This window comes from Pseudorasbora parva, chromosome 8 (genome assembly GCF_024679245.1).
Source record: "Pseudorasbora parva isolate DD20220531a chromosome 8, ASM2467924v1, whole genome shotgun sequence".
In the NCBI taxonomy this organism is placed as follows: domain Eukaryota; kingdom Metazoa; phylum Chordata; class Actinopteri; order Cypriniformes; family Gobionidae; genus Pseudorasbora; species Pseudorasbora parva.
Genome location: NC_090179.1, coordinates 41,418,843 through 41,434,348, shown reverse-complemented (window position 1 = coordinate 41,434,348; position 15,506 = coordinate 41,418,843). Strand labels below are relative to the sequence as shown.

General features: G+C 37.9%; 1 protein-coding gene across 2 annotated transcripts in view; it reads right to left on the bottom strand.

Annotated features, from left to right (window-relative positions):
• Positions 1-15,506, bottom strand: part of grik1b (glutamate receptor, ionotropic, kainate 1b) — a 63,922-nt gene that overhangs the window by 3,385 nt on the left and 45,031 nt on the right. For both annotated transcript variants that reach the window (XM_067451302.1, XM_067451303.1), the window contains 7 exons: positions 12,807-12,914; positions 9,647-9,760; positions 8,755-8,958; positions 8,383-8,606; positions 3,326-3,444; positions 2,472-2,689; positions 144-369 (listed from right to left, as the gene is read on the bottom strand). In XM_067451302.1, coding sequence (XP_067307403.1) covers positions 144-369; positions 2,472-2,689; positions 3,326-3,444; positions 8,383-8,606; positions 8,755-8,958; positions 9,647-9,760; positions 12,807-12,914 — 1,213 coding nt within the window. The remainder of the gene's footprint in view (positions 1-143; positions 370-2,471; positions 2,690-3,325; positions 3,445-8,382; positions 8,607-8,754; positions 8,959-9,646; positions 9,761-12,806; positions 12,915-15,506) is intronic.

Sequence of the window (15,506 nt, the reverse complement as noted above, 5' to 3'; positions counted from 1 at the left end):
GTAACCCAAGTCGGGTTGATTTAATCATATTTGTTTACTTTACTTATTACTTTACATTATTAAACAACACCATTTAATTAAGATGCTACTACATGGTGCATTTTGATACATTTATGACGAGTAATTTTGTTATGCGAGTGTACCGATAGGTGTGCCCACTCCGTAGCCCTTGGAGTCGATGAGGCCGCCGATCTGTGTGAGGTTGCAGTTCCTCTGGCTGATGTACTCGATGCTGGTGGACTCCATCAGGAGAGCGTAGTCTGTGGTCAGCACACGCTGGATTCCCTCTCTGTTATTCTTCACCAGCGCCGTGTTTTTCCGGCTGCTCATGAACGCCCACATCTTCTCATAGGTGGAGATCTTTGATTTCTGAGAAAGATGTGTGATAGCATTATTGTAGAGCATGTGCAGGTTTGATTCTCAAGGGAATACATACCCAAATGACAAATGCATCAATGCTGCCTTCACATGCTATCAGAAATTTGTTGATTCCCACTTCTGAAATCATTAGTTTTATGCAGAATTATGGAAAAATTAAAATGTTTATATTACTGTGCAAGACAGACATAGAGAAGAAATAAAAAATAATACAGAATAAACCAGGATCGTCGTTATCAGAACCAGATAATCATTAAAATATTCAGATTTCATTGCAAATTAATCTACACCATATTGCCAAAAGTATTGGGACACCTCTCTAAATCATTGAATTCAGGTGTTCAAATCACTTCCATGGCCACAGGTGTATAAAATCAAGCACATGGGCATGCAGACGCTTCTACAAACAGAATTGAAGCGTGGTACAGTTACACTACTAAACATTCCAACTGTTAGTGGTATTATAACAAAGTGGCAGCAATCGGGAACAACAGCAACTCAGTCATAGTGATAGACCACATAAAAATCACAGAGTGGGGTCAGCACATGCTGAGGCACACAGTGTGCAGAATTCGCCAACTCTCTGCAGAGTCAATAGCTACAGATCCTCCAAACTTCATGTGGCCTTCAGATTAGCTCAAGAACAGTGTGTAGAGAGCTTCATGGAATGGGTTTACATGGCTGAGCTGCTCATCCAAGCCTTGCATCACCAAGTGCAATGCAAAGTGTCAGATACATTGGTGTAAAACACACCACCACTGGACTCTAGAGCAGCGGAGACGTGTTCTCTGGAGTGACCAATCACGTTTCTCTGTCGGGCAATCCAGTCTGGGTTTGTCGTTTGCCAGGAGAACGGCACTTGCCTGACTGTATTGTGCCAAGAGTAAAGTTTGGTGGTGGGGGGATTATGGTGTGGATTGTTTTTCAGGGGTTGGGGTTGGCCTCTTCGTTCCAGTGAAAGGAACTCTTAATGCTTCAGCATACCAAGACATTTTGGACAATTTCATGCTCCCAACTTTGTGTGAACAGTTTGGGGATGGCCCCTTCCTGTTCAATCCTAAAAAATGGTCAAAAATTCCAATAAACACACTCCTAAACCTTGTGGAAAGCCTTCCCAGAAAAGTTAAACTGCTATAGCTGTAAAGGGTGGGCCAATTCCATATTAAACCCTAAGGAATAAGAATGGGATGTCTTTCAAGTTCATGTGCATGTAAAGGCAGGCTCCCAAAACTTTTGGCAATAAAGTTTATTAGCCTTGGTTTTTGTGAGTATATCAACCATTTTACAGTTTTAAATGTTATTAAAATAAAATAAAAATAGGATTAGCTGTATAAAACAATCTGAAGTATTTTATTGCTGTTATAAAATTTAATTGACACAATATAATAAAACGCAACAAATTTTTATTTTTCTGCAATTTAATCTTTTCTTTTTAAGTATATCAACTATTATACAGGTTTGAATGTTGATTATCTATCAATTAGGAAATAAAATAGGAGAGGCTGTATTATATATTAAAGTATTTTATGATCAGATTTAAGAGCCAAAACTATTGGTTTCTATAAAAGAATATTTACAGTCTTAATTTTCAAAAGCCATTTGAAATTATAGTGAAAATTCAGTGGTTTATAGAAGATGAGCAGTGTTCCTTCTAATAAAATTCATGTTCAGATACGTTTATTGTTTGCGCTGTGAAATCGTTTACAGTACGCTGATCTTACTACTGGACTTTCTGTGCTTATGTTATAAAATCCTTCTTTGCTTTGCTGGTCTAGGTCAGTGCTGTGACAGATGTCTTCATAACCCTCTCCCTCTATAAGCTGCTTTAATTCGCTCTGTACATGTTGAATTCCCGCTGGCTGAGGTTTGTGTCCTGTAATCATTCCCGCCAATCTGTGCGTGTAAAATCACAGGTCTGAGTGTCTGGAGGTGGAACTGCTGTTCTCCTGTCAAACCTCAGACCACCTCTGTCAATTCAATGCCAAACGAGCGTAACACAAAACACACAGAAACTGCATAAAATGTTTAAACACACTGATATTTTTTGCATATGGAGACCTGGACTGAATGAATACAATATTAATGTGTGTAACCTTAAAGAAAGTCATAGTGGAGCCGTCCCTCACGGCCCCGTACTCAATCTTGGTCTGTTTGGCCAGGTCATCGGCAGAGTCTATGGGCGAGTCCATTCGCTCCACTGTGAGGAAGGCGGCCAGGTTAGCCGTGTAGGACGAGATGATGATGAGGGTGAAGAACCACCAGATTCCCCCTACAATCCTTGTGGACAAAGCCTTGGGCATCAACTCCGATCCTGACCATGAGAAAAATTAAATGCTTTAAACTGAAATGAACTGAATTGAATTCATACGTTTTATTTTACTATATAAAATGAAACGAATAAAGCTGTGGTCTTAATAAATAAATATATAAATATAAAAAACAGAAAATGTAAGTGGTTTATATTACACACTTTATAAAAGAATGTGAGAACACAAACAAAGAGACGACCGACCGACCGACCGACCGACCGACCGACCGACCGACCGACCGACCGACCGACCGACCGACCGACCGACCGACCGACCGACCGACCGACCGACCGACCGACCGACCGACCGACCGACCGACCGACCGACCGACCGACCGACCGACCGACCGACCGACCGACCGACCGACCGACAGACAGACAGACAGACAGACAGACAGACAGACAGACAGACAGACAGACAGACAGACAGACAGACAGACAGACAGACAGACAGACAGACAGATAGATAGATAGATAGATAGATAGATAGATAGATAGATAGATAGATAGATAGATAGATAGATAGATAGATAGATAGATGATAGTATATTCAGAGTTTGAGAATATTGTACATTTGTAGATTCTAACACATTTGGACATTCCTCTAAAGACGGAAAGCACACGTGTTAAATCTCATACCTTGCTGCATAAGGGCTCCAACCCCAAACCACACACTGTTGATTAAGGTGAAGTTGTTCTCAACCACATCAGAATCAGGGTTACAGGGATGAGGGTTGTACCATTCATATGGGGTAAACCTGCAGACACACACACACACTCATCATTTACTGTACAGCCACATAATTCACATTTCAATACTGTATAAAGAATAACACATTTGTATAATATAATATAATATAATATAATATAATATAATATAATATAATATAATATAATATAATATAATATAATATAATATAATATAATATAATATAATAAATAACCTTTTTTATATAGACTTTCGCATATCAAATCAAATTATCCTTTTGACCTCAAGTTCCCTTGATGTAATTTGTATTATCTAGACAAAATTCTTAAAAAATGCAATAAAATAAATGTTAACATATTGTAATGGTTACCTACTCTCCAACACTAACAGTTCCCTTTCGTTCAGTCACTCCGACGTAACATCAGTGACTAACGAATGATGGCTTCCAAGCGAAACCCCCATTCGTCAGTCACTGACGTTACGTCAGGGAACAAGGGTTACATACGTAACCGAGATGTTTTTGCCTATGAAATTTAAAACAGAGACACTAATAAAACATCAATCACAATCACAAAAACAATCACAATATACACAATGATTCTAAATTTCACCAGCAAAAACACAAATCACCCCAAATTTATTGTATATATTCAATATAACACCAATATCAACATAACCACCATCACCAGCCAATAGCCAGCCACTATTTTGCAATAAATTTAAATAAACTGACTCATTCTGACAATATACATCAATAAAATCACTAATTTGATATTGCATCATTGTTTTTGATTATGTCATGTGCAATGCATCATGGTCTCTCAGCAATTTCCTCTTCTAACATCTTTCACTGGTGTATTTTTGTGTACTTCTCTATGACTTTATTGCATTTTTCATATTGCAGTCCAGACGACAAATATTGTTTAAGTGGAAAAACCTCATTCACCATCACATTGTCGAAGGATGAGTAATACAGTACCTTGCTTTTCATTAGTCATGAGAAAAACAGATACAGAATACCTTCCATCAACCCAACACATCATTCTCTAAAACCCGGACACTGTTTCTAACATGCATACACACATACACATAACTCGATTTAACTGACTAACCCTTTCCCCTCCAAAGCATCTGGACAATATATGGCAGTTCATTTGTTCTGTACTTCTTTACTTTCATGTATTAAACAGATTTTTTATTGTCATCATTTTCCCCTTTCTGAAGATGTTGCAATAAACAGTTGTTTGTTTATCCTCCCGCCCTATGTATGTATCATTAAAAAAGTTTATATTGCAATGTTATTAATCTTGGAGCTGATATGATGGCAAAAAAATGGGAAAATCAACTCCGCTTAAATCAAAAATCTGGTGGCTCACTGTTGGACTCGATTGCAAACATTTTTGGCTGTTATACGGTATGTTCAAATAAATCAAATAAATAAACACACATACTGTAGATGAATGTAACATGCAGGGATGTTGGAGACTGCCAATAAATACATATAAGAGAGACATCCTGCATATTGAAATGATTTACAAAGCAATCTTTTATATTCAAGATAATGTGTGTATCATGTTCTCAATTTCCTCTTGCCATTATTATTCTTATTTCATATTTTATTTTTTCCCACCCACAAAAATAAAGGTGTTCTTAAAACGTTTTTTTAGACACCCATTAAAGAGCCCAAAAAGTCTAAAAACAAAAGAACCCACAGAACAGGTGGGAGACCAAAAGAGGAAATTATACTACCATACAACAGAGAGGAAAAATATAGACATATAGAGGGAAAATTGCATGACTCCAATACTCCAAAGTTCATCCAGACAAATATGATATTTCTGAAAAGATTGAGTTTTCTCCCATCAATTTTATCCTCCACATGCAAACAGTCATTTAGGTCACACACATACACAAACAGTTTTATTATAACCAAGCCCAGATGACGACTCACTGTGAATGTGTCTATCAATGACGTGAAAGACTGTCTCTGCAGAAGAAAATCAACACCTGCTTCCTCATTGCAAATTTGGCAACTGGTGTGTTCAGTGCCGTTTCTAGGCATAGGCAAACTAGGCGGTCGCCTAGGGCGCCAACAGCTGGGGGGCGCCAGTGAGCCCCTCCCCAACAAGATTTTTTAGTTATTTCATATATATTTTATTATTAATATTTCGTACTTTTGGTATTTCAAGGCATTATGATTAGTTGCGATTATTGGAGTGAAGTCGCCATGGTGATAGTGGCGCTGCTGTAATGAAATGAGAGGGCGGCAGGAAACGTTGTCATCCGTGGCGTTGAGTGGATGCAAACACGGAGGCGATTAACATCGAACAGATCGCACTTTATTCCCCACTGAACTCTCATCACAAACTCCCTTTCCGTCCACAGCATTACTTAATAAAACAAAATAACTGACTGTTAGCAACAGAAAACAGAAAATAATCTCCACACATGGGAGCTCAAGCCTCAGTGCGCACATACACAAAATGCAGACTTCGTTTGCAGAGAGCGCGCGCAACTCTTAAAGGGGCCACACTATATTTCTACTCGTTACAGCGTGCTTTAGTTTCATCATCATGAAAAGGTCAAAGCCATCAGGGGCTCAGTATCGTAAAAAGAAAAAAGAGGAAATATAAAAAAATATATACAGGTATGTTAGCCTACTTATTGGTTACTTGTTCTCAACTAAAACATGTGATTAACCTTTAAAACATATGAAACTGGCGGCGCGAGGCTTCGGCTACGGCTTCGTCCCGTCTTTTAGTCTTTGTGTCACTGTGTTCTTCAATCCGCAGTGGCGGCGAGTGACATGGTTTTCAAGCTATTGTTATCTAATTTTTTGGCCTTCAGAACATCTTAAAATACACATATGTAGATCATAGAAATTAAAATTTTAGGGTGCCAGACAGGCTACAAACGGCCCTGGGTGTGTTAGTGAGATGACGAGGAGAAGAGCGATACAGGATGGACTACAAATAACAAGACCTTCCACAGGAAGCTAGGAATGTGGTTCTTTATTTTCAACAATGTGAATGTCTCAGTTGAGCATTATTTATTTGTACTCGGTACATTTCACTGTGGATTCTTCAGTAAATCAGATGCAATTACGACTTTTATGATATGGACTCGACAGTAATGCCACAGCATTATAATCAGCGAACCACTTATTTATATCGTGTTTGCACTGTTAGTTATCAAAGCGTTCGTGAGAGTGCAGAAATCAAGTTGCAATGACGAGATCACTGCACTGTGATTGGCTACATGCTCAACTTTCATGCCATGATCTAAATATAATGCCATAGATCTGAGTATACTGCTATAGTCAACACTTTTCATGATTAGTTAACTTTGAGAGCTGTAATAGTAAAAACTAGGGGTGAGAATCTTTTACCATCTCACGATTCAATTCGATACCGATTATTGAGGCCACGATGCGATTCATAATCGATTTTCGATTGAAAACGATTCGATTTTGAAAATATCTAAATTAAATCCGCACCCGCCCAGACCCGTTAATATTTGGCCCGTTACCCGACCCGTGCCCGCGATAAATCACACACGCTAAAATCATTCAAATTAAAATGCTTTATTTTTTATCTTGCACCTCTCTCAACATCAACAGCGTCATGAATGGGCTAATGAAACAAGCAAAAGTGCCTTTAAAGACTCGTTGTCAACAATTTCATATACTCCACTCACCAACTTTACTTTTACTTCATCCATTGCTACTCCTGCAACGCTCGCTCCATCTGCGCTACGAGAGGCATCAACAAAAGTCACACTGTCGCAGTGGTGGTGACGTGATGGGTCAAATGGCATATCGTTGTTGTGTGTATGTGTAATGGTAATTTGGACATAGAAATTGTAATACAGTATGTCGGAGGGGAAAGAAGGAGGCGGGAACCGGCGAAAATTTAAAAGACTTTGACCAAACAAAACAAAAGTAACGTGGGCACCCCCTCACGGACATCTGCCACACGCACACACACACATAATAAAACGTAAACACAACTCAACGTCAAATCCAGGTCTGGTGATCTCTCGTCCTTATATGTTTCCGAGCTCCCTCAGAGGACTCGGTGTGGCTCGCAGGTGACGCTCATTCACAATCACACCCCGGTCTCGCTCGCTCTCTCGCTCGTCCACCTCGCCACAGAAATATTTCACATATTTTTCCTCCGCGCTACTACCCGCCCGCACAGAGTTAATTATCTGCCCGCATCCCCGCCCATGATTTTTTATAAATGTCACAATCCACCCGTTTTAGCCACTTTTATACCCGTTGCAGGACTCTACGTCGCGTATAGGCTAGTTACAAAATGGAGGCGAACAGCCAGCTGATTTTATTAATTTATTAAATCGATTCTTGGACATTTCAGATCGATTCTGAATCGTCGCAAATGAGAATCTAGATTCTTCTGTGAATCGATTTTTTGGCACACCCCTAGTAAAAACGTGCTAAATGTTTTAAAGATATTTCCAAATGTAATACTAGCTATTTTATATGCAAAGATGTCAGCCAATCACAGCAGTGGGCGTTTACACTGAAGTCTCACAGCAGACACGCCCCTTCAATCAGAGGACTAAAATCAGGGTAGAAAAAATGCCTTTTATTTCTGACATTACGACCATTTTTGATGTAAAAATCTTACTAACATTATAAGTGCACTCAGGAAACATTATAAAACAATGCAGTGACTTTTTCAAAGCAGTGAATGGAATTTAGAACGCAGTGACAACACCACAATTTGGGCATTATAAATATTGGACATGTGCTGGTATTTGATAGAAAAGTTTTAGGAAAGTTAACTGTACTAAAAGTACCATTGCATTTGTATTCAAAACGAGCTGTCCAAGACTGTTTATGAGCTGGCCAGTAAAACAGGAACTGTTAACCGCAATTCAACAAAACATATGGAAGCATGAAACTGGTCCAATGTGAAGTATTTAATCCAATCTAAAGGTTAAAATGGGTTAAAATGATTAGTACCTGGCGATGACGAACAGCACGCAGCTGACCCCGAGGCAGGCTAACAGCACATACATCCAGATGTCCGGAGAGAGCGGGTTCAGGAAGGAGAACACGCCTGGATTGGTGCCATTGGGTTTGTGGTAGAGAATAGAGATTCCCAGAGTCATGAAGGGCTTGGAAAAATCGATAACTTTCTCTCTCACGTAAGTGATGGTGAGAGGCGCCACGGCCAAATCTGCCACCTGTAATGGAGACCGTGAGAATTAATTCAGGGGAACTTGCTTGACTCTGTAAGAGTTTTAATCTTTTTCACATGAAATAGTTTAACGAGGACACTAGCACACATATAGCCATGGACTAAAAGCCACAAAACTAGAAATGTGGACTTACATGATCGATTAGCTCTCTGACCATGCCGTTCCACTCTCCTTTGTCATTCTGGGCTCCATATTTCCCATCAGTCACCAGTTTGACCTCATAGGAAAAGCCCAGGATGTTGGACAACTCCTTCAGCAGGTCCAAACAGTAGCCTTCAAACCGATCATTCCCGTATAGAGGCTTATCTGACTTCTTGTACATTACATATGGGTTTTCCTGCAAGGGCAAAAATACTATTAGTTAGAGCATGTGGAGTGTCTTGGGCCCTGTTTACTCCTGGCGTTAAGATGCGTTTTGGTCAATCGGCTCCGAAGTGGACGAGAGAGACGTATTCTTGTTTACACTTGGGGTTTTAATCAGTCTCTTTTGCCCATTTTAAACCACTTCCGTCCTGATTTCTTCAAAAGGAGGGTGTATGGGTGGGCTTTTTCAGAAAAACAGAGAATACAGAGAGCATCAGCTTTAGTTTCTGTTCTGACAGCCGGAAGACCAGCCGAACGCTGTGAGTGTGTGTTAAAAATCAGGAATGGTGAGAGAACTTTGTGCTTTATGTTTTTCGTCTTCAAACCAAACTTGAGTTTGAATCAAAGTTTAAATCCCGCCTGGTTAGTTTGCTTCCATAATGTTTATAGATTAGGTCAGTAGACGGAGAGTACACAGTCTTTTGTGTCTGTTCAAATGCATTTGACCACATGAGGGTTTACACTACGACAGCAATCCGGTCAAATGCGTTTTCGACTACCTCTGGAAGTGGTTGAAGAGGACAGGCTCAAAATTGTTTAGATCCTGTTTACACCTGAATTTGGTGTCGTCCACTCATGATCCGATCGACAAAAACGCATCTTAACACCAGGTGGAGACGGCCTACTGTAGGTTTTGTGGATGAGAACTGGCTGATTCCTACCAGAATTGTGGTGACAATGAGTGTCCGGTTGGCCATGGAGTCGGTCACATTGGCGTTTTTGTCTTTGTTGCTGTCTGTCAGGTTAAGGCCAGTGTTTGAGTTCCACACACCAATCTAAACAGACACAAAAAAATTATCAATTTGTGTTCATAATGCAAACTGTTGATATAGATAGATAAATAGATAGACAGACAGACAGACAGACAGACCGACAGACAGAGACAGACCGACAGACAGACAGACAGACAGACAGACAGACAGACAGACAGATAGACAGACAGACAGACAGACAGACAGACAGACAGACAGATAGATAGATAGATAGATAGATAGATAGATAGATAGATAGATAGATAGATAGATAGATAGATAGATAGATAGATAGATAGATAGATAGATAGATAGATAGATAGATAGATAGATAGATAGATAGATAGATAGATAGATAGATAGATAGATAGATAGATAGATAGATAGATAGATACACCGATCAGGCATAACAATATGACCACCATCCTAATATTGTGTTGTTCCACATTTTGCTACCAAAACAGCCCTGATCCGTCTTAAGTTCATGTATCGGATTTGTTTGTTCAGCACATCCCACAGATGCTCGATTAGATTGAGATCTGAGGAATTTGGAGACCAAGTCAACACCACAGACTCTGTGTTGTGCTCCTCAAACCATTCCTGAACCATGTTTGCGTTGTAGCAGGACACATTATCCTGCTGAAAGAGCCACAGCCACCAGAGAATACCGTTTCCATGAAAGGGTGAACATGATCTGTATCAATTCTTAGGTAGTTGATATGTGTCAAAGTAACATCCACATGGATGGCAGGACCCAAGGTTTCCCAGCAGAATATCAACAGCACCCCAGTTAAGTGATGCACACGCACTCGGCCATCCACGTGATGTAAAAGAAAAAATGTGATTCATCAGACCAGGCCACCTTCTTCCATTGCTCCGTGGTCCAGTTCTGATACTCATGTGCCACGTTTACATGCACACTTTTTTGTCATTCCGATTAAAATAATTCCGATTGACAGATTTAGTGGACTGTTTACATAAGACGTTATCTAAACCGATCTGGGGTTTACATGTGCTGACTTTAAATCGCAATCATCACAGAGCAGTTTGTCTGCCGTATCAGAATTGTTGATGCTGTCCTCTCCAGCAGCTGGATGTGTTCACGGATGCCATAGCAACTCTCAACGGCCACCAGGACTTACACGGTTTTATAAAAGCTATTTATTTATTCTAAAGTGTAATCATCTCAGAAAAAAATAATTATTCTGTCAGGCGCAGTTGAAGTAAAAAGTGCCTGGGACAAACGCTGTCAAGATGAGAGGATGAAGCCAGGCTGTGTCTGTGTCGTTATGCCAACATCATCTTCATTACTTCTAACAAAATAAAAAGTTTACCCCTCTATATAGACATTATAGCCTGTGTGTGAGCGTGGCCGCGGTCAGTGGTGAAGGCGCGTGCTGTATCACGTCATATAAGGACGCACACTGAAAAGTAATCGGGGCAGATCGTTTACATGGTTGCATTTTTCGTTTGATCGTTTATCCCACACCTCTCAAACCGATTACAATTTCATTCGGTTTGGGCAGTTTTATTCAGATTGAGGTGTTTATATGGAGCATTTTCATTTGGATTGGATTTATTACAGATCAACCGATTACAGTGCTCCATGTAAACGCACCTACTGTTGACACTCTCGGCAGTGGACAGGGGTCAGCATGGGCACCCTGACTGGTCTGCGGCTATGCCGCCCCATACGCAACAAACTGAGATGCTCTGTGTATTCTGACACCTTTCTGTCAGAACCAGCATTAACTTCTGCAGTGATTTGAGCTCCAGTAGCTCGTCTGTTTGATCAAACCACATGGGCCAGCCTTCGATCCTCACGTGGCCGGTTCTCTACTGTTCCTTCCTTGGATAACTTTTGATAGACTCACTTCACCTGTCAGTCGTCATATTTGTTATGCCTGATTGGTGTATACATACACACACACACACACACACACACACACACACACACACACACACACACACACACACACACACACACACACACACACACACACACACACACACACACACACACACACACATAAAGTGTATATATCTATATATATATATATTATATATATATATATATATATATATATATATATATATATACACTTTATACACACACACACACACACACACACACACACACACACACACACTTAACAACACACACACAAATCTTACAAGGTAAAAGAAAACAAGACAAGGAAAAAATGTAAATGAATGCTCTATAAATGGGGGAAATAAATCTAGAGAGCAATGCGCCTTAAAACAGTGCAGAAAACGGACTGAATTTTTTGTTCTCTACCACATATACTATTGTGCAAAGGTAAGCGCTTCACAACACCAACATCAGCTCTATCATTGCCTTCTTTTACATGACCGAAAACATCAGCTCCTCTGAGATGCTCTTTGTGTTTGTTTCCATGTACCGCAGTATAGCTCCATTTGCTACGCTACGTCACCTCTGTCTGATAGCTGGTGTCACGGGGAGCGTTTTAAAACATACATTAAGAAAGTGTCTTCAAACCGAGCGCTCACCGTGCGATTAGTGCTCAAAAACAGATGTTTAATAAAATGAGCTCTCTGCATTGTTGACCCTATGAGTGATGTGATCTTTTTAATAAATGGATGCAGAGCTATTGGAAGCTGCTGGTTTTGAGCCCCGACTGAGAGTTTGACAATGTTATATAAGGAAATTATTTGAAATAATACGTTTGCAGTGTCAAAACTAAGTATAATCCATAACTAAGCTATGAGTTCACAAACATGAGGGCCACAGGTGAAAAAAGTACCATGGTAATACAATGTTTTTTTATGAAATAACATACTACATTAACATGGCAATAATTTAGTACCATGGTACTTTTGGCAAGGGGAAAAGGGACTTTAATGTCACATTTCTGATATTCAATACAAACCTTCTTCCATACTTTGTTAAAACGACCATTTTCCATAAACTGCTTGTTTATGAAAAGAAAAAAAGAAAAGAAAAAGCCAAGATTTGACATGTATGACACCGATATTAAGATGTGTGTCTTAGACAGGTGCAGATCACGGAAGCATCTTCTGCTTTTACCTTTTCCATCCCATCCTCTTTCAGACTGATGATGTCGAGATCAAAATCTTTCCTCAGGCCGTCCGTCTTGTTTATGATTATCTGTCCGGTCAGTCCGTTCCACTGAGCCTACAAGAAGTGAGGAGCAGAGAGAAGAGGATCTGACGTTAGATTAAATATGAGGCTGTTGTAAAAAAACTCTGATTGCTCATTTGTTTTTATTCTAAGTACCGCTTTAGAGGCCAGATGCAGCATTATCATCATCATCATCATTAGTGGAGAATGTGTTTTGGCACATCACCAGCCCAGTGTTTACAACTTTACCTTGCTGTATTAGCTTAACACACACGCGCACACATGCGCACACACGCAGGCGCACACACACACACACACGCACACACACACACACACACACACGCTTTAAGGGGCTTCTGACATTATTTTTTATAGTATAAGATATAAGATTGAGAGAGGGAATGGGATTCTTAATAGATACATATATAAATTAGTCTTAATTTAATGAATTTGTGTAAATAAATTAATGAATAAATTAATTAATGAATAAATAAATTATATTATTATTTTTTTAATTATTATTATTAATTTAATACATTCTTAATAAGTAAATAAATTTATTAAATGCATTAATTAAAAAACATAATACATTTTATGCATTTTAGAAATGCATTTACTTATTATATAAAAAAATATTTTTTTTTTCTAACAAGCACCTTGTATTTGTAATAAACCAACAAATATATGTATAAATATAATTATTATTTATTTAATGAATTATTGTACATAAATCTAATCTCTATATATCTATATATGTATATAATAATTAATGAAATGAATTATTGTAAATCAATCAATTAGTTAGTTAATCAATAATTTTAAAATACATGGAATAATTTTTCTATTATTATTATTATTATTATTATTATTAATTAAATTATTTCTTAAGTAAATACATAAATTAAAATATGAATACATTAAATAAAATTATGATTAATTTAATGCATTTCATAAATGAATGCATTTATTATATAAAAGCATATTTTTTCTAACAAGCACCATGTCTGTATATTAAATAACTAAATATATGTATTAAATAAATTATTATTAATTTAAGAAATCATTGTGAATTATTTAAAATTATTGTGAATGAATGAATTAAGGAGTAATTTTTCAGTTTCCTTGATTTCTCATTACACCCCAGTTTTTTTCTATGGTAACTAATGATTTGCACCTGTGTCTCATTTAGTTCTCCCTGTTTGGGTTTTATCCTTTGTGGGTTATTGTCTATGCGTGGTTAAGGTTTATATTAATCCTACAAATCTCCTCAATGTTCTTTATGCTTATCAAACATTGTTTAATAAGCAAACACAAGCCACCAACCTTGCTATTTCTATATTCTCTGCTTTTTATAATCTGTCTAAAGCAGCCCCATTCACTCAGAGACAAACGGCTAAGAGAAACAACCTAGACATCCATAGATCACAAATAGCCACATGATCAATGAAGTGGCCAGAGCCATACATCAGCTCTGTTCTGCAAACAGTTGTTAGTAAATGGACTGTATAATGAAGCTCACAGAGGATCGAGCCAAACGGAGAGACCGAGCCGCCCAACACACGGTTCAGTGGATCTTTTACCCAGAACATGTGAATTTACAAGGGTTCGGCGCTTATATAGCCAACAGACATTCAGTAAAGCCTGATGTGCAAATCCAGTGGATTATTTCTTTAATTTGCTGTGGGGTGGGCAGCATTCATAATCTTCACATACAGTAGTGGAGCTATTAATGACTTGCTTCATACACTCACACTGAAGACACATGACCTTTGTCCAGATTTGTTCTAGTCATTATTCTCCAGTGTAAATCTCTCTAGATCCTTCCTTTTTATCACATCCTGCTCTGGATCACATGTACAGTGAGCTCCAATTACCAACAGACCGGGATTAAAACACACCAGAGCCGGCAGTGCTTAGCACAGACTGTAATAACTGTACCCGTTAGTCTCACTAAGAAGAAGACATCAACATCACCTCATCATCATCATCATCATCATCATCATCATCATCATCATCATCATCATCATCATCATCATCATCAGCACTGGAGTAAAGAACTTTAGAGACACAAATTTAATATTTTTGTAATTAGGAAAAAATACAAACTCAAAACTAAAATAACCTTTAATGGGATTTAAACAATTACATTAATACTACTACTACTACTACTACGACCACTACTAGCCTACTAATAATAATGATATTTAAATAAATTTAAAAAAAATTATTACAACTAATATTTGTTGTTTTTAGTTTGTTTTTAATATACTTGTCAATGTATGATTAACACTAATAATTAATAACAACAATGATGTTATTTTTTTTAAATAACATAAATAATAAATGGACGCCTTTAAAACCATTCTTCCTTAAACAGGATAATGCCAATAAATGACAAAAAAATAATAAAAATTAAAACTATAAATCACATTCCTTGTTGTTGCTATTTTTAAATAATTGTCAATGCATGATTAACACTAATAATGATGATAATAATAAATAATAATACATCTCTTTTGAATTGTTACTATTACTATTTATTATTATTATTATTATTATTATTATTATTATTTACATCTTGTATTTATTTATTAAATTACTAATAATAACAACACCAATAATAATAATAATAATACATTTTATATT